We start from the raw sequence: 19,799 nt of genomic DNA, 5'->3' as shown, positions 1-19,799 counted from the left end.
CATAAAAAATGCATGAAAGAAAAAATTTTCCAACACACAAAAATCAATTAGATCCCACAAGAGCAGAAGGATTACATAAATTCTACAGAACCCAAGTGAGCTGTCTAAACAAGTTACACGTTGGCAGATGATACAGTTAGAGATGCTCGGGAAAACATCTGGAAAGACAGAGTGATGATCTTAGAGATAGAGATACACCAGGCAAAAGAACACCCACTGGACTGAGTCTCAGCACTGAACAGAATAATTGAATTTTACTGCACACATTGACAACTTTGGAACTACTTATCAGCTATCAGAGAAAGTATCACGAACAGACCAATGGAATTATTTGCCTGATGTGTATCACTAAGGAAAAGCAAGAAAGAACATGAAGGCAGAAGTTACAGTAATGAACATGCAGCAAAAGCCTACACTGATAAGGTAAAAAAAGTGTGCAGTTCAAAAAGTCAGGGGACTGGTGTTCTCCTCCAAACTGTGGGACCAGATATGAAAAGTCAGATAAACTGCAGTGTCTTCCAGTTTGTTTACTGAGACAGCGTTACAATGTGGACTCAGGTACATAATCAGTTATTGCAAAGACACTCGAGATCCTTTTGTAGAATGGACTGTACAAACATATTCATACAATATTCATTTCAGTTAAGTGAAATTCTGAGAAGACAAAACAGAAGTTGCTGCTCTTGTTTGTCCTGTCCCCACTTTGCCATCCAATGTTACTTCTAATTACACTAGCTCCGTTCTTATTTACTTGAGATGTTATGTGATGGTAATTTTTGCACATAAATTCAGCATAGCTCCTTGGGACACAGGAATTCTGATGGTTAGTGTTGTGCCTATCTAATATAATTTTTTTGAGAATAATCTTTTTAGATGAAAGTTCTGCATTGTAATGGTTGTATAGCAGTGCATTAAGAGTAAAGATTTCACTGGTAAAGCACCACTTATCTACCTGCCAAATTATACATTGTTTGAAGATCCCAACAGCCCTCAAAAAAAATTGGTAAGCATTTCTGAGAAAGCACATAGCGAAGCCCTGGATATAAGACATTGCTTCTATTCAGCAATTCCCAAGAATATTTTTCTTTATTTAAATATATGTTTATATGTATATCTGCAAATATGTAACTCCCTTGCAGCAGCAATGCCTGGCCTGGCACTATACGGCTCAGAAAAAGAAAAGTTTGGGAATCGGTATTTTTCCTCATCTAGGCTGGACTAGAATGGCTTGGAAGACAGTGGCAGTGGAAAAGGAGGTGATGGGAAGCTGCTGCTGCTGTGCTCTGTGACTTCTGCCTTTGTAGCTGCACGACACATCTCCTGCTAGGTGTGAACTTGTCTCCTTCGACTGGCCTTGTTTCTTCCAAGAGATCACAATGTCCAAATGTTGAAAGACAGCACGGAGCAAGCCTCAATATCCTACTTGTACTTTTAGCTCTAATAATTATAGCTACCATGGGTTTGTTTGTTTGTTTTCCTAATTCTAGCTTTCTAGTTTATCTTTTTTTTTTTTTTTTTAACCTTGAAGGTAATCCCCATCTCCTCTTAAAAGTAAGATCCAGTATCAAAGTTTAATGCTGTAATACAAATGTACATGTATGATTTTCTCTTTCTGAAGATGTTAAGTAAATGACATGATGCATAACAGTTTAACCAAACTTTCTCCCTGAAGCCATACCTTTGTATTACTCTGCAAAATTTCAAGGAACTTTCCACCTAGTTGGTCCAAAAAAAGCTACGCCAAGAACTTACCCAGTTGACAGTATCTTGTTTGACCAATCCACTTCTCACAAAAACATTTCAGCCTAATTTTGGGAAGCTAAAGCAATTAATTTTTAATTTTAAAGAATGTTTGAAAAATATTCTCATCATTCTAGACATTCAATTTTTTACCTCATTGTGTAGAGTCAAATATGATTTTTAAAATGTCAAAAATTGTTATAAATTAGCATTTTGGAAATCTTACATATGTAGGTTTTGGACTCCTGATTACTGACTCTGTTTACCACATTTGAAGAGGGCCATTAATGTTGACAGATAAAATCAGTACTTTTCAGGCTGCCCACACTGTCACTTTTCAGTAAGGCTGTAGGTAGAATAATTTCTTCAAACACAGTCATTTGTATGGAAAGAAATGCGTCAGATCACAAAGCTCAGTCGATACCCTGGATCTCTGAATCCATTTATCTGGTTTGGGCTGGAATAGAGTTTATCTTCTCCCTAGTAGCTGGTATAGTGCTGTGTTTTGGATTTAGAATGAAAATAATGTTGATAATACACTGATATTTTAGTCGTTGCTAAGTAGTAGTCAATTTTTCAGCTTCTCATGCTGTGCCAGGTCCACAAGAAGCTGGGAGAGGGCAGAGCTGGGACAGCTGATCCAAGGGGGCCAAAGGGATATTCCACACCATATGACATCATGCTCAGAATATAAAGCTGGGGGAAGAAGAAGGAAGGGGGGATTTCAGAGTGATGGCGTTTGTCTTCCCAAGTAACTATTATGCATGATGGAGTCCAGCTTTCCTGGAGATGGCTGAACACCTGACTGCCCATGGGAAGTAGTGAATGAATTCCTTGTTCTGCTTTGCTTGTGTATGAAGCTTTTGCTTTACTTATTAAACTGTCCTCATCTCAATCCACATGTGTGCTCACTTTTATTCTTCTGATTCTCTCTCTCCCTGATCCCACCAGGGGCAGGGAGAGAGCAAGCAGCTGTGTGGGGCTTAGTTGCTGGCTGGGGTTAAACCCCATCACCAGTATACCACTAAAATATCTATCGCAGCTACCTATCCTTTTGGGCAATCTGGAAATTCAATAAACAGCTAGACAAAATACCAGTAAAGAAGGTAATTACAGAAACTAAGGGGACAGCTACTTGTCAACAACAGAAAACAGCAAAATAGATATTATGTGTACAGCATGGATACCTACAGTCTATTCAACTTAAGACAAAATGGGCTACATTGTATAGAGAAAAGTCTTTTAAAATTCATGCCTACTGACACAGCAACTCCTGCTTCACTAGAAAAAAAAGTCTGCTTTGATGATACAGATACAGGTACATGTCTCTCACACTAGTAAGACAGAGTCCAGTCAATCATACCTGTCCATTTTAAGTACTGCCTAACACTGGTAAGGCAAATAGCAGCCAGACTGCTTCACTTGTAGCTATGGTTTCAAGCTATAAGTAGAACCATAGAGGATATGGAGTGCCCAGAAAATTTGTACAACCTTTCCCCAAAGCTTAAAAGTCTATGACTGCATACTAATACTAACAATATTTAGTTCTGAAATATTGCTGGTCATATGTGGAAGAAAATGTCATTTATTTATAAAGTTCTTAATTACATATTTTAGCAGCATTATTTCCACTACCAGAGAGTAAGAAAAACCCAGCTTGTTCAGGTATATTTTGGATCTCCTATTTTTCTGGAATTTCCTAGACTTCCTTTAATCAGTAATGTTTATTAAAGTGACTCAGAAGTCAACCTTTTCACTAATTTGTGTTGCTAGCATGCATCTCAGCATGTCTCCCTGTAAACCAATCTTTAAAATCAGCACAGTCCAAAGCAATTTCATACAATTGCTGAACTCATCTATGTTACACTTTTCTTTCTCAGGCAACAACAGTAGCTATGTAGGTGAATCTCCTCTTTCCACATAGCACTCTTTCAGATGGCATCCTGCAGCATGCTGAAGATTATGCAGCAAGACTGTGGCTGTACAGACTTACTTAAGCATGGGGTTGTATTTGCCTCTGCTACATGCTGCCATCTTCCAGGCATCCTCTTCTAGCTATGGGACTTGCTTCTTTTTCATCTGTCTCCCTTCTTTTTTGCGTTATACCATCTCTTGTACTTCATGAGAAGGTCATTATGGGCACCCATTTGTTTAGTTCTTGAAGGGAATGTTCAAAACAAATGTAAAAAGGCTGCACCTTCTACTTGAGACCCTCTCCGAAGACACATAGGTATAAAAAGAGTAGCTGTTATCAGATGGATTTAAAATGTTTTTTCTTTCTTGTTCTTTTCATTATCTATTTGATTGTATATTTCTCCCCCTACCATGTCACTTCTCAGGTAAGACTACAAGCATCTTTCAGCAGGAACTGTATGCTTCTTTTGTTGTGATTTGTTCTTGCTTTGTTTTCCTGTGGGGCTTAGCAAGGCTCAGTCCTGATGCATACCATTGATACACCATAACTTAATTTTTTCCTAATATAACTCCACTTCGAGATAATGCCATTCAAGAGACAATATAACATCCACCCATAATTACCTTCTGATTCCAGTTTGGCTTTCTGAAAAACTCTGCTTACCTAAAGACACTTGTAGTAGAAAATCAGAAAAGTTGTCCCAGTAGATCTAAATGTGCTACAGATACCAGAATTTCCCATTTATGTGTAATTTAATGTGTGTGCAAAATGGGTAATGTCTACTTCTAAAATCCTTTCCAGTCTTATCAGTGATTTTGCCTATTATGAAGGGTGGTCTTGTTCTATTTTTCTGGAAACTCACATGATATTACATTTCTTCCAGGCAAAATACTACAGTACATTGATCTATTAAAAAAACCCTTTCTCTGAAACAAAAAATTCAAGGCCAGGTTGGACAGGGCTCTGAGCAACCTGGTCTAGTTGAAGATGTCCCTGCTCATTGCAGGGGGGTTGGGCTAGATGACCTTTGAAGGTCCCTTCCAACCCAAGCTATTCTATTATTCTGTGTTAATATTACACGGTTGGTTAGAAATGTACAAAAAACTCCCCACTCTCATTTCATTTTATTGACTTCTTCCATATTATTCGCTCATACTTTTTTTCTGAAACAAAGACATACCTCATTTGCTGGAAACCAACTATATAGTTAAGTCAATATAAAAGTTATTAATGTGATGTCAGTATTATTTTGACTTCTATTATTTCACAAAAGTCACATCATTTCTTTGTCCATAAATCTATTAATAGTGTCATATTTTTGGCCAGCAGTGTTCCATTCCTGGAATCTAAAAGAGCTAACAATTTTGGATGTGGATCCAAAGAATCAAACCAAGGCTAATTACCTTGTCACTAAAACTATAACATTAATATTATCCAAATTCTCTTTTTTTAACTGAAGCAGATGAAATCAGTTGAGTCCACTTGCTATGGAAATTTAGAGGTTGTTTAAATATTTAAGCCCACAGTTTAAAGGTTGAATGCCTCATTGTGTTGAACAGCTGACAAAAAGATATATTTTTTTTGTTTCTCCATTTTCACATGTTCTTTGCTTGGGACAGTAGTAATCATCACTGACAGCTGCTTTCTTGTATCACTCAACTGGGAGATCTCCCTGTGACCTGTTGAGTTTGCCTTGTCTTCCCCCAACAGCTGGAGACTTGACTTACCCCCCAACACACACACACACTTTCTATAGAGCATTGCATGTACTGTCTTAAACAAATAATTTGGAATAGGCCATGAATTCTGGGAGTTATTCGTGTAAAAACCAAGCAGTTGCTTCAGGTGTCCTTTCAGGCTCACTTAACCTTTGTTCCCCATTTTCGCTTCAGCTATAGACAAAGAAAACACCATCACAGCTATTAGGACCATCATCCCAGATGTCGCATTTGACTCCTCTGCATCTCTGTTATAACACATAGATACTATTTAGAAATTCTGCTGCTGCTGCTGCTGCTTCTTTAGTTTCTAATGAATGCATCCTCTTTGCAGCTTCCATAGCCAAATGTCTTTTTAGAACTCATACCATGTTATCTTCTCTGGTCTCCTATAGACACATATTTTATATTTCTTTGAATCTTACAAATGGCTGTTCCTAAATTCTACTCTATTTCCCACTATTTTGATCCTATTATCTCCTGCTGAATCTCTCCAAATGTTTCCAGTATAATATCATAGCAAACTTAAGCTTTTAACTATTATTTTCAAAACCGACTCTACAAATTATTCTCCCTTCCAAAATTCATCCTGCCTCTCCTGCTTCGTTTATTCCACTGATGTTCTGAAGATTCTAGATAGCAGCAAAAAAAAAAAACCAAACCACAGCTTCCTACATAAAGTGAAGTACCCAAGACTTACCCTTCAAGCACCCTATGCTGTTGACATTTAAGACATTTTTGGAGAATGACTTCTACAGTGATGTGAACTTCTCTAGTAAGCCAGGCAGATGTGTTAACATGTACTTCATATGCATTTCATTTTATGTCTCCCCTATCTACTTGTTTATCCTTGGATGATGAATCTCTCTGAACATGACTCTGTCCTTGTATAGCCTTGAAATGGGTTGCAATAGACAGTTTGGTACAGGACACTGCTGCTAACAAGACTGAGCTACACCTCACCCTAACTGGCACTACGGTAGCTAAGAGCTATGAGCTTTCCTCATCCAAAGGTAACTTTGATGTTGTTAAGTATGGTATTCCAAGGACAGCATTCACTGGGAAAAGACAATGTAATTGGAAATGTTGCTAGGTTCTGGCTCCAAAGCCTCAGTTTGAGCCTTTATTCTTTAGTTTCTCATCATAATCCTTTTCCTCACGAGGGCAGACACAGAACCCAACTGATGGTAAGAACAGCAATGTTTAGCATATTGAGCCACCTTGCTGACTTACGAGTTATTATGGAGTTTAATGCTGCATACAGTCCAGGCTATACAGCATACTTGTAAATTAAGTCAGAGTTTTAGAAGGATGGATGTGTTTATTGACATATTGGAGCTTGCAATCATGGTCAAATTTTCTTTGATCTTGGTATTATTGTTAAAACATCAAGCAGAAGAATTATTTCATTTCTATGTGACTGTACCTCTAAAACAAATTATCTCCATTACAGCACTACTATGATTATTAATAATGTTATCTTTTCTGTAATAGTGCAATTTAAGCATCATTTAAAATTATGCCTTTGGAGTTCAAGCAGAGCAGCAAAGCCAATAAGGATCACATTAAGCCTCTTGTTTCAATGTGTGAGAAGTGTCATTTAAATTTTTCATGCCAAGTCTTGGCATTAGCTTGGGGGAATTTGGCACTGCTCAAAGAAACAGCCTTCTGTCAATGTCAAGAGCAATCCTGAAGAGTAAAAACAGTGAGCACAGAAAGCTGCACTGAATCTCTGAGTTAGAAACAAACAGTGAGCAAAGATTAACATTTCTCTGAGCTTTCCACTTGTTTCCCCTATTGCAGACATATTAACACGTATGCCATGACTTCACGTTGCTATGTACTCTAGCAATGGAACAGAATAGTAACAAGTTTAAAAAAAAGAAATCCAAGTTTACTTTAAATTGAACTCATGTCTCTGCAGAGAAATTTAAGTATCTATTTTTTGGTATAAATCTTGGAAAATCTCAGCTGCACAAGTGACAGTCAGGCCGTATGTTAACCGTACAAAAGGTTTTCTCAGTTCCATATAAAATAATTCCTCATCTTATAATTTTGAAGTTTAAAGTACAATTTAGTTGACAGTGTTACAGCCTTGACTCTAGGAGGAAAGCACAACATACAAGACCTCAGTAAATTTTAACCAGGAAGAAGTAATTCTTGTATATTCTTCTCTGACATGGATGTTTGTGAAAAGTACTAAATTAGAGAATACAGCTCTTCTTTTCTCCAGAGGGCACTGGGAGCAGTGTGCAACTGTTTTAACGTCTTCATATAGCCTCAGCAATCTTGATTTCAATGACTGCTTCAACTAAGAAAGCAGATGATCACTTCTCTATAGTCTAATCCCTTCTAGTGCCAGTGGTAAATGATGCAGGTTTTTACTGCAGTTCTGTGGTATGAAAACGCAAATACTAAACTTTATTGCCAAACACATCTTCTTGTAAAAGTCACCCTGCTGCTGAAGTGTTGTTGCTTCTGTTGTTTAAAAAATTAATGGTTACACTAGTTTGTGCTTTTGAAGTAACTAGGGTAGGGGGGCTATCTTCCAGTTTTTGTGAGACTGCTCCAAAATATTTCCAAACATTTTAAATGATCTCCACTATATAAAAAAAAATCATTTGACACTACCCTTTATACTTTAAATGTGAAAAAAAGAAAACAGAATAAATAGTAATGTGATAGTAACAATTTGTACCCCATTGTCATAAAATGGGAGCTCCCAAGCAGAATTCTATGAAATACTAGTTGCCCACAGAGTACTTGCAGCTAATTCTTGGAAGGCTGGCTAGTCATACGCTGCTGGCTTTAGTCCTTGTTTCCAGCTGTTACATCACAAGAAAGACAACTAAAAATATATTAAATACTTCTCCATACAAGCAAGTTAATAGCTGCTTCAATAATGTTAGGCACTAAAAGTAGAAGTGTTCTGTGCAATGTTATAAAGAGAAGAAAGGAAAAAAAAAATTACAATCTCTGCTAAAGTGTGGTCTGTGATATGGCATGAGAAAACTGTGGCTCCTGAGGTTGAACTGAAGTATTTCTGCATGTTCTGGATATGCGAAACTGTACCAGATATTCAAGGTCCCAGTCCAATAACACATACAATCACAGATCTAACCAATAATTTCTGTTAAAGTTTGGCCTATGCTTATGTACCTCACCGAAATCAAAACCCATATGCCAAGGAAATAATGTACTGACAGCTACATCAAATGTTCAGTATAGACAGTAATAGATGCTTCCTAGATATTAAATGGTCTATGTGGAAATTTAATAGGCTAAAAATTATACCTTATAAGGCTGGAGGGTGTAACTTATTGGAAACACAAATAAAATGTGCAAACACAAATTAATGAAATGTTCAAACTGTGAGGTTGGAGTGAGCTGCAATTTCTGGAGGTATCTGCCCGTCTACTGACAACAGTAAATTTATACCAGATTTGCATGATATTAAAGACTGATCTCTAGCTTTCTTTATATTCCTGATTGTAATTTATACTGTGGTCTCAGTGTGACTACATATTTTGGTGTGGGTTTTTTGGTTTTTTTTAATCTTATCGTTCCCTCAACCAAGAGACTCCCACACTTCTGATAAAAGCAATTCTTACAAAGAACTCAGCTTGCAAAATGTATTATGCTGTGGGGCACTAGTATCAAGGATGCCTTACCTTAGACCAGTCTCCCATTCTCCAGATGTAGCATTTGGAATAGTCCTCACAGTCCTCTGCTTCTTTAGGTCTTGTGGACAAAACACATTTCTTGCGCGGATTGGTGCATCTCACAGTCCGATGCCGTATTCCCTTACCACACTTTACAGAGCACTGTTGGAAAAAGATGTTTTTCAGGTTTCTACAAAAGTCATAGTTCCTCCATTTTATCCCCTTCTAATGACCCCTACCAGGCTAACATAAATATTTCAAGACTTCAGTGACTTCCTGACTTAGAGTCTTCGATTGCGTAGACATTGGATTTCTTAAAAACTAACAAGGGAAAAAAAGTTATTCATGGGGCAGATAACAATTGTTGCATTTTCACCTAAAAATATATGATTATATCAACAATTATTTGCTTAAGGAAAATAAGGGCTTTTGGAAGAAAACATCTGAAAAGCTATGATGAAGCAAATGCAAAACATTACACTGAAAATACTAGGCAATCTTTGTCCTATGAATGAAAAAAAAATAATGAAAGAAAATGTAATTAATGTTCATAAGAACAAGATATGAAGCAACTTCAGAAAAACTGTACTAATGTTTAATAGACCTTTTTTGGGGGGGGGAAAATGTTAAAATGGAAACGTAAATATTCTAAAACTAAGCAAGAATCCATAGTGAATTTGAAAATTCGAAGTCACAGCATATACGGCATGTGAAAACTCTCTTCAAGTTGCACAGAAGGTCTTAATCTATGGGTTTTTTTCTACCATTCCCACTTATACTGCCAAAAATTATGCCATTTCCTTCTCAAAACATTATCACAGCTTTTGATCATCTCACTGCTTGCAGATCAAAACTCTCCTTTGCCAAGCTGATTACAACGGCAGGAAGCAGTAATGGCTAGCTTCCAATAAAATGGTGATAGTAGGAATGGCTATGGCAAACACCTCACTCTTCAAAACATACTTATTGCTTCCAACAAAAACATGCTTACTTATTTCTCATCTCTCAAGTAAAATAAACCAGCTAAACAATCTGTGTTTCTTTCTCACACCTCTGTAAGTGAATACCATTCTTCTCACAGCCAGCCCTTGCATTATGAACCTCTGTGTTCAGGAACCAGGAACTGCTGCTATTTTCTTGTCTTATCTCTATCTTAGCATCTGCTTTTCATCTTTGAAAACATTCACTCTCTCTTAGCTTTTTATTCCTTGGGGACCAAGGGGTGCTGCTGAGCGGAGGAGACCAAAGAAGGAACTGCATCCACATTCAGAAGCTGCTATTTTTATTTTGAACCCGGAGGGACTCATAGCACAGCTTCAAGTATGAGAGGCAATCAGAATTGCCTTTGCTATTCCAATGGAGGGAGAAGCTCTAAATAACCCCTTCAGCTTGTCCAGATGGCAGTGATAACAACCCGCTGCTTCCTCCACAAGTCAACTACTTTTAGAAGTAGTATAGCTTTTTAGAAGAAGAAAGTCAAATGGACCTGCAGATTAAAAGATTGGAAATTAATAAAGCTTTTTGAATAATAACTACATTCTACAGCAAAGCTTCAGAAAACAATGTATGTGAAACTGTTTTATTTACAAGTCCTTTTGCCCACTGCTTGTGCTGTTCTTGGAAAAGGAGAAGAGAGAGGAAGGGAAGGAAATTACCTCTTTGCATGCAGCTCCCTTTACAGCCTCTCTGAAGCAGAATGGCAGCTACCATTTGCTTATCAACACCCCATGGTAGAAATGTATGTCAGAGGTGTTCCCACTCTGAACTCAAGGTCTGGTAGCTGATAAGTGATGGCCTTAATTTCATTTACCCCTAGTTAGCCACTGGTACAGTGAGGACAAACTTGATTATACGTGCTTGAAAACTGGCCAAAAGAAACTGTTCCAGGACATTAACTAGGTAAAATGTAGTAGTTTTACATGGCTGGTTTTCTTAGTCCCTGATCCCTTTGCCAAATCATTGCATAAGGACCGCAAAAATCATTAGACTGAGCTGTGCCACTTGCCACTGAAAAAAAATCATATTCCCAGAAAATAGTAAGGCTTAAATAATCACTATGGACTATTTGTATGAATAAATGCAACACCTCAGACCAGACTCCTGCCTCCCACACGGTCATGCAGTCCTGGCCTTCACAGCGTTGTGCAGAAGCAGGCTTTGGCCCAAGGCAATCCCTCTCCCTAGCTCTGATCAGGGTTCCATTTCTTAGCTGCCATGTGCAGGCTACTTGTCTGTTCTGGGTCCCTTTTCCACATGTCCTTGAACACGGGGTCCATTCTGTCATCATCCATCTACAAAGAAACAGAGGCACCGCAGTAACAAGAAATCAGGAAAGGAAAAGAACCACCAGAACGTTTTCCTCCCTTGCTAACCAGTACACACATCCAAGACATACTTGCATATTTTCTGCTTTCTTTTAACTTCACTCTGTAAATGGGCAACTCATTAATACAACATATTTTACATTACAAAAGGTGTTAATGTTCATACCATTTAATTCCCCAGCCCATTGTCCCTATGTTTTCAGAGTACTCTCCTCCCATTATAATTCCAATTGGAAAAGCTCCAAAGTACACATACATTTTAAAGAGGACAGATCACCGATCAGCCTATTTGTTATTCTCTATCTATATGACTACATATATGTCAAGTGCATGCCATGCATATAAAATCCAGCATTCTTCGAAAATACTCAATTGCAAGACAGAATCACTCCTGTGTGAAAGGGTTGTTGCTCTGGAGGAAGCATAGAAGCTCAGACTTCTTCAGGGTCAAGCCTAACTCAGGTTGCATGGTTTAAATCCCAGCAGCAAGGAAGGCTGACGTAGCTTGGATACACATACCTGGAGAGCAATCGTTCTAGAATATAATTTTCCCCAAATGGTCTGTAGCTCCAGACTATGGCCATATGCCCTTAAAAATAAAACAGCTCTGCCACTCACGCAGTACACAAGTGTATCCCAGGAGATTGAGATTGCAAGGGAGAATTTTTAGGAAACTGAGATTTAACAAATCTGTTCCAACCTTCTGTCATGCATTTGTTGTAAGAAAATAAAACATTTAGCTAACTTTTTTTTTATTATCAGTCCAGTCACAGCCTGCCAAAATAATGCAATTGTGTTTAAGATACTTCTTCAAGTGCCAATAACAAGCAACTAGTTATGCAAGCATATGCTTTAGTTACATTTCTGTTGAAAGCTAACAATATTTGTTTTCTAATTATCATTAACACTGTATATATAACCTGGATATATAAGTTAAGGATCATGGTATCTTTCTACACTTCTCAGCACAATATCTGCAAGTAGCATTAAGTAACATTTAAAATGTTTCATTTAATAAGCTGGAAAAAGTACATTGCAAATTTACAGTTGACAATGTCTCAGAAAAAGATCAGACCACTCCATTTCTATTCAGTGATGTAAATAAAATAAAATAAAAATATCTGCTCAAGCATGTATATAATGAAACAGAAATAATCCCTACAAAGTGTAATGCCCTAGCCTGGGGAAGTCCAAACCTTGGCGGTTCGGTCTTCCTTAAAATGTATCATAACTTCCTTTTTATTAATTTCAGTACTCCATCCTTTCCAAGAAGGCTATGTCTTCTGGTTCATTTTACATACTTTCTTCAACAATATTTGTGTTTTATTTGCTTCTCATTGTTTTTTTAAAAATAACATCCACCTCTCCTCCAGACGACTGTGGTAGACCTATGCCAGTGCTTACTCCTGGGGATGCTGGCCGACTATTGCTAGCTGCTAGTTGCTCCTTTTAACCAAATCCACACAATACTTGGGGACATCCCTGCTCAGAATTCTTAGCTGCCATATGGAAACAGGGTGGTGAACTCTGAAACGGGTCATTGTGCCAGCCTGGACAGCCAGTACAAGGAGCAGGCTGCCAGCTTGGCTGCAGGGATACCAAATAGTATGGGCTTTGTAGGGCACAGACTGCATGCTGCAGCTGCCTCCTGGGGTGAATTTCAGGGAAAAAAACCCAACCTCCTCCTGCTTCTTCCATCATTGGAGTCTAGCTCTGCCTATTGATCCACATACAAAGGGATGGAGGAAGAGAGAGGAGAGAGGGGAAGGCTCTCTATACTTGAAGTTGCATCAGTGTAGAAGACCCAATCAACAGATTATTTATTTAGTTATTTATTTATTCACTATTTAGTGCCCCCAGAGCTTACCGAGAGCCTTTAAAGGAGTGAAGCCCTGATTGAACAAAACACTGAAATATACCATTAATTAAAAGCCTGGGATTAAATCCACCTTTACATAAACTGCATTTAAATTTTGATTTCATAGTACAATTCAGTCTGTGAGAACGTTCTCTGAGGAAAGTAAGGAGTTGCTTTATTGAATAAGAATTGATTTAGTCATGTGCTTAAGGGGTCTCTTTCATTAAAACTCAGGAGAAATAACAGCGAGTGTTTCTGTTTTCCCTACATTTTGCATTATAACCTTTTGGATGTGTGTATTTACTGCACATTCATTGCCAGAGGCAGTAATTTCTCTTAGCTCCTAATATTTTTACATTTAGATATTACAGTTTAATGTAACCAAAGTACTATTACCTGGTCTGGCATGGCTGCTCATTGCACTTGCGGATCTGTGGTTCAGGTTTTGTTAAATATTTGCACTTCTTGTTGTCCACAAGACTGATATTCTTGTTCATAATCTTTGTGCAAGAGACTGTCGTCTTTCTTTCACCTAGTGAAAATATAAAGCAGGTATGTGCAAAAACCAGGAATACACAACTTTCTTAAAAAAGGAAAGACGAGGGTATCTTTATCAGATACAGCTATTTCATGTACAGTTTGTCTAAAAGAACTGTGAAACCTGTAAAAAAGCAAAATCTCAAAAGAAAATCAAAGCTAGGAGGGAGCCCAAGACAGATATTAAAGTTTGTAAAGAGCTGTGTGATTTTCTAATCCAATGTTTGAACGCCACTGTCAAGAGAGTTTTGCTGGATTATTCCTGTAACTAGTCACAGGCTAAAACCTTAGTCTTTTGGGAATAATTGTTTCTTTCTCAACCACTGAGACTCCAGTGCTGAGCAAATCTTGAAGAAATATTACATAGAAAAGTGTGGTTGTTCATTAGTATATAAAATAACTAAAGGAATGACAGGTCCTGCTTCTCTGACTTGCTCAAGCTTAGTAGTTCTGCCTGGTATAGCAGTATACTGGCAGGTGTGGCCAGCACACAGCCAAAGGGAATCAGTACATGCAACCTTTAGTACGGAGCCTGCACTATTCCCCATGAACCAAAGAGGCCACATAACTGACCTGATCTGTAGGATAATCATTTTAGAAGTTGGTTACTGCCTGCAGTGACCTAGTGCATGTTCTGTACAGAAACTTTGTCCTGATGGGTGGGTTAGAGCCTGGTGTCTCCTAAAGTTGGAAGTCTTAGAAATCAGATTTCAACAGAATACCTACAGCAAGCAGTAACTTGTAATTAGACTGGAGTCTAATTTTTAGAAACTAGCAGTCCTTAAATTAAAGACTTCATTTGGTAGAAAATAGGTTGATAAACATTTGTTCCTATGGTTATGTTTTAACACATTATTTCTATCTGGAAGTTTACTGATAAACAGGGTGCATGCCAGTGTGGGGCAAACTTAAGCATCCAGTGTTCACCAGCAGTCAGAAATGTGCCTGTGGACGGAGCAGTTAAATTATAAATAAGCATAATCATCTGTGTGACAACAGCTGACATTTTACACAGTGCTTGTGTATGTGAGAGCACATGCAACTCATCTATCATATACAGCATTTGAAATGTTTGACAATTCTTTCTGCATTTACATATACATCTATGTGTTCATATTCTCTCCCACACAAAGAAAGCTTTCCTGCAACACAGGAGGCCGCAGACCAGTTACTTATATAAACATGCACAAAACCACACAGCTTCATCAATAGTTTCAACCTGACATACACTTTAAACATTTAAGCAAAACTCCTGATAATTGTTGTATTCTTTAATCGGATTCATCAAAATATTGACGTCAAAAATTGAAATACAAATATCTACATGGGGTACAAGCTGTAGCATTACAATTTCATTATTGCTTCATATTTAAGCCAAGAACTAAAAGAACAGTTTAAATGGTTTCGTCTAAAGTAAGAAAAATCTTTCACTTGTATTTCAGAATATTTTCATGAAAAATACCTCTTATGTAACTTTATATTAACTCAGCTATTTCAGACAATAACAGAAAATGAAGGCCAGTTGCAACTGAAAATATGATAAATAAACATTACAGTATAACACTTAAATATTTATTTTGGTGTTAATGTAGAATAAATTAGCAACATAATGCATTTTAAGACTTTTCCATATGATGGGTAACTTTAGAAATATTTGGGGCAATAATAAGATGTGGTAGCATTAAAGTTATTCTAAAAATACTTCAGGAAACTGTAAAAAGTATGAAGACTCCAAGTGAATAGGAATGCACTGCTAAGAAACAGACGATGCTACTAGTACCATGTACAAAATACCTTCAGGGAAGAATCTTTCTTACCAAACCACAAAAAGCATGTTCATGGAAAATACAGTAATCTGTCATGACATCAGGATTGTTCACCGAGTCAAAAAAGCTAGAACATTGTGTTCCTTATGCTGCTGTTATGAGAAAGTAAAGCATTTCCAGGCCTTCTTATTCAATCACAAGGTGTACAGCAGTTTTCAGAAGTGCTCATCAGAGCAACCATGACTGTCAAGTTCATAAGCAGAAAAGACAGGTATCAAAAATCAATATAGTATTCACAGTGTAAGTCTAGCTAATTGTACAAGTTATGAGCAGATCTCTATAGGATGTATTCATTAGAAAAACCCTGAAGTGTTTTTTCAGTGTAATTACCTATTTGAGCCACTATCTTCTAAACAGCAGTTCTAAAGGATTTTGTTACAGCAATACTGTTCATATTCCAATATTTGTCTTCATAATTGTGTTTTGTTCTTCCAAATTCCCATTTATGATTTATAAACATAAACATAAGAAAAATATCACATCAGTATACTAATATCTGCTGTTGTAATATTTGTTCCATACGTTTCTGGATCATCCTCAACTCATGTTACTAAGTGTACTAAGTGTATTTGATCTGAGACCGGAGTTCAGATTTTCTGTAGTTTGAAATGTCCTTTACAGATCATTTATCTTCAATAGTTCCAAAACTAGAGTGGAATGCATATGAACTTTCTATTCTTGTTCTAGCTCTTGCACTTGCATTTCTTCTTGGAAACTGTGTCTAGAATTTGCTTTGATAAACTAGGTTTTGTTCCTTCACTACCATCTTTTTCTAGATACTTTATTTGGTTTGAATCTTTCCCTAGAGTTATCACTACTCTTTTAATGTAATCAGGATACACGAGACTGACGTATGTCCATCATTGCATGGAATCTTACAGGCCACAATAAGGATATTATTATTAAATATACAACACTGACCATCCAAATCTTAAATATTAATATACTATGTGTTTTAATCGACAGAGAGATATATATACACACAGTGTATATATATAAATATATCTGCATATTGTATACATGCATATGTGTATTGTGTATTGTGTATATACATGCATATTGTATATGCGTACATATTTTTAAGATGTGCGTGTGTGTTTGTACATTTTTCTTTTATTTTACCTCCTCCACATACAGCATCACAGTCCTCCCAGCCAGAATGAGTCCACATGAAAAGAGGCTCTGGTACTTTAGAGCTCTGATTCTCAGGAAGAGGATCCAGTGGGATTGTGTACTCATAGTGCAGACCATAGCTCTGGTCATGGAAGAGCAGCACCTGCAAGATATAGAGAAGGAAAACCTACTTATGTACACAGACACTGTGTAAGACAAACTTTGAACTGTGAGGAGATAATCTGAAAAAACACAAGAGAACAACTTAACACCCTAACTACTCCTACATTTATGTAGTCCTAAAATTACATTTCGCCCTTTGAAGGCAACCACGAGGCTGATGTGGCCCCTGGTGCAAATGAGTTTGACACCCCTGCTCTATTGCCTTTCAACCTTCCTGATGGATTTTGTAGAAAAAATTCATGAGATTATTTAAATCAAGAAAATGGGAAAAATTATTTTACTTCACATAGAGGTCAAAAAGCTCTCCATAATAAGCAAAGTTCACCAGAAATCTGGAGGACAATTATGTCCTGTGATTTCAGTGTTCTTAATTAGAGGAGGTCTTTCCTAGATGCATCAGATTTAAAACTAGTTTAGATATACGAGACAATTTCTTGCTTTTGAAGGATTTTTGAATTGTGAAGTACTTCCTCATTGCCTCTTCCTTTCTTTCTGGTGGCTATCAGCTTTTCCTCCCCAATGCTGAAATGCATTAAAACTCTTCTTCTTCATGGAGAACTTGGTGATTGCAATCCTAAAATAGCGATGCTGTGCTCTAGTCAGCCAGGATAAAAACCATCTGACATTAATTTGAATCTCCTTAAGTGTCACATCAGCTTTTCATGACATTTGCAGGAACACTGCGGCCTTCCATCCTGCCACAACAACAGATTATTCTCTGATTTAAATGCATTTTTTCAGAAGTGGGCTGACAGATCTATATATGTAAGCAGTATGTGTATATATACATATATGTAAAAGCAGGTACATGTTACATTGATCTCATTATATTCAGGACCCTGGAAAAAATATTAGTTACCATGCTACATGATAAGAATTAGATAAAAAAACCCCAATCCATATTATCATACCAGTAAATGCAAAGGTGATGTTGTGGGACCTTTGGCTGATATTTTCTCCCAGAGACCCCTCCGAACATAATGGACAGTGGTCCCAGCAATATTGAATGTTCCTGAATGCTCTATCTTCCAGTCACTATTGATTGACTGTTTTCCAGCATCTCGAAGAGCTGCAAGAGATGTGAAAAAAAGACCAATATAAATGGAGTCCGTTGAGTAGTGATCTGGGCCTCCTTTCACTTTCTGTTTAGATAATTTAACAAGTGGGTAAAATCACTGAACTTTGTTTGCAAAAATATTTATGGATCCTATTATATATAAACTTCAACAGGAACATGCTTCAGAAACACTTTCTGGAAGAAATGTGTGGCAAAACCGCGTGTGTTTAATGTTACCTGAAGTTAACATCAGTGTTTTAATGCTTAAAGAGACTGACAGGCTCCAGCATAATTCAAAATTTGATCGCTAAATTAGTTTAAGGCAAAAGCAACCATTCTCTATTCCCGGGGGGGTCGTTTCTATAATCCATAAAGGCATGAGAGACAAAATTTTCACAAGACACTCTTCAAGATATGTAGAATTAGGCTAGCACTTCAAAAAACTATTTTTTGCAAACTATGTTTGTCTTTTTTTCCACCTTAGAATGTGACGATACTACTCTCATCCTACATAAACTCTTATTTTATCCATATTCACCACATAATTTGATGCTTCTAACAAATAAGAAAAGCTTGTTCTTTTTGGCTGAATCATTCCTCTTGTTGGCCTGTTTTATATTCAAAAGCATCTTCAAGTCAGGTAAGATATATTTTATATATTGAGAACACACGATTTTGTATTAATTTTCAATAGTAAACTGAGTAGATGCTTCTGTGAATGACTTATAATCTTATTTTATTTTATTTTATTTTATTTTTATTTTTTTAATTTTATTTTGTTCAAATCTGGTCTGAATAATCAAGTGAAGCAGGATATACTTGAAGTCACCTTCTGGACACGAAGTTTCACACGTTCCTCTTCATTGAAATTGCATGTTTGGCATCAGACTGTTGCAAGAGAACCTCAACAGTTTAAGCCTTGTCCAAAATTTAGTTTTCAAAGTTGAAAGTTAATGTGAGTCACTCCTGTAATCATCTTCTCTCCTATCCATATTTATACTGTTATGTTTTGTTTCCATGGGAAACAATGGCAACAGGTCTACGGACTGGCAGAAATACAGTTGTGTAAGACACCACTGATTTGTACTACTGCAGCACTATGCAACAAATGTTAAGACTATAAAATCCATTAGCACTGTAGAACAGCCCTGTATTAAAAATAACCAACGATTTTACAAGATTTAAAAATTCGCATTTTACTTTTAAACATACTACTATTAATGGTAATTAAGTTCTATTTAGCGTGTATACTGTAGGGACCACTCCTCTTTCTAGAGGAGAAACAAAACAAATGTACTTGAAAGTGCCGAGGTCCAGTTGGGTCATGCTGCTCAGATGGAGCAGCATCCTCTCCCTGGAGAGCAGCAGACCTTGCATTGTTTTGTCTTGTCTTTAAAATGAACGTGTGTGCCACAGCATGCAGACATGTGCAGGGGACCGGAATCCCAGCCCCAGAAGAAAGAAATATGCCAGATCTTTCATTTTCTGCTGTCAGATTCCTCACTTGAGCCACTGAGTTTAAACGAAGTAAGAGACGTTATCCGCAAGCCTAAACTTCAGGATCGGATTCAGGCAGCCCAGCTTCTGATCTTGACTCTGTCATACCCAATATTGTAAGCAAGTTCACTGAGTTTTATTCCACACCACACACATACTCCCACTCTGCTTAGCTTTCAAGAAAAGAGGATTTCCTGTACAAAGTAATGCAATACGGGAAGAAAATTCAGCACACAAGTGTATCCTCTCTCAGGCTATAAAATAAATAGAGCAATACATCTACAACTAAAACGACAAACAAAGCAAGCTCAGACTAGGAAAACCTACTGGAACTATAATCAAGATCAAGATGTCAGTGCTAAAACAAAG

The 19,799-nt window shown here is 37.2% G+C and overlaps 1 protein-coding gene across 1 annotated transcript in view; it reads right to left on the bottom strand.

Moving 5' to 3' along the window:
- Window positions 1-19,799, bottom strand: part of ADAMTS19 (ADAM metallopeptidase with thrombospondin type 1 motif 19) — a 148,542-nt gene that overhangs the window by 13,489 nt on the left and 115,254 nt on the right. The window contains exons 18-22 of the mRNA XM_065656283.1: window positions 17,788-17,945; window positions 16,703-16,856; window positions 13,614-13,749; window positions 11,122-11,326; window positions 9,045-9,197 (exon numbers count right to left, since the gene is read on the bottom strand). Of these exons, the coding sequence (XP_065512355.1) occupies window positions 9,045-9,197; window positions 11,122-11,326; window positions 13,614-13,749; window positions 16,703-16,856; window positions 17,788-17,945 (806 nt within the window). The remainder of the gene's footprint in view (window positions 1-9,044; window positions 9,198-11,121; window positions 11,327-13,613; window positions 13,750-16,702; window positions 16,857-17,787; window positions 17,946-19,799) is intronic.

Source organism: Caloenas nicobarica, chromosome Z (assembly GCF_036013445.1).
Source record: "Caloenas nicobarica isolate bCalNic1 chromosome Z, bCalNic1.hap1, whole genome shotgun sequence".
Taxonomy (NCBI): Eukaryota; Metazoa; Chordata; class Aves; order Columbiformes; family Columbidae; genus Caloenas; species Caloenas nicobarica.
The sequence above is the reverse complement of the archived record's forward strand: the minus strand, read 5'-3'. Positions and strand labels throughout refer to the sequence as shown.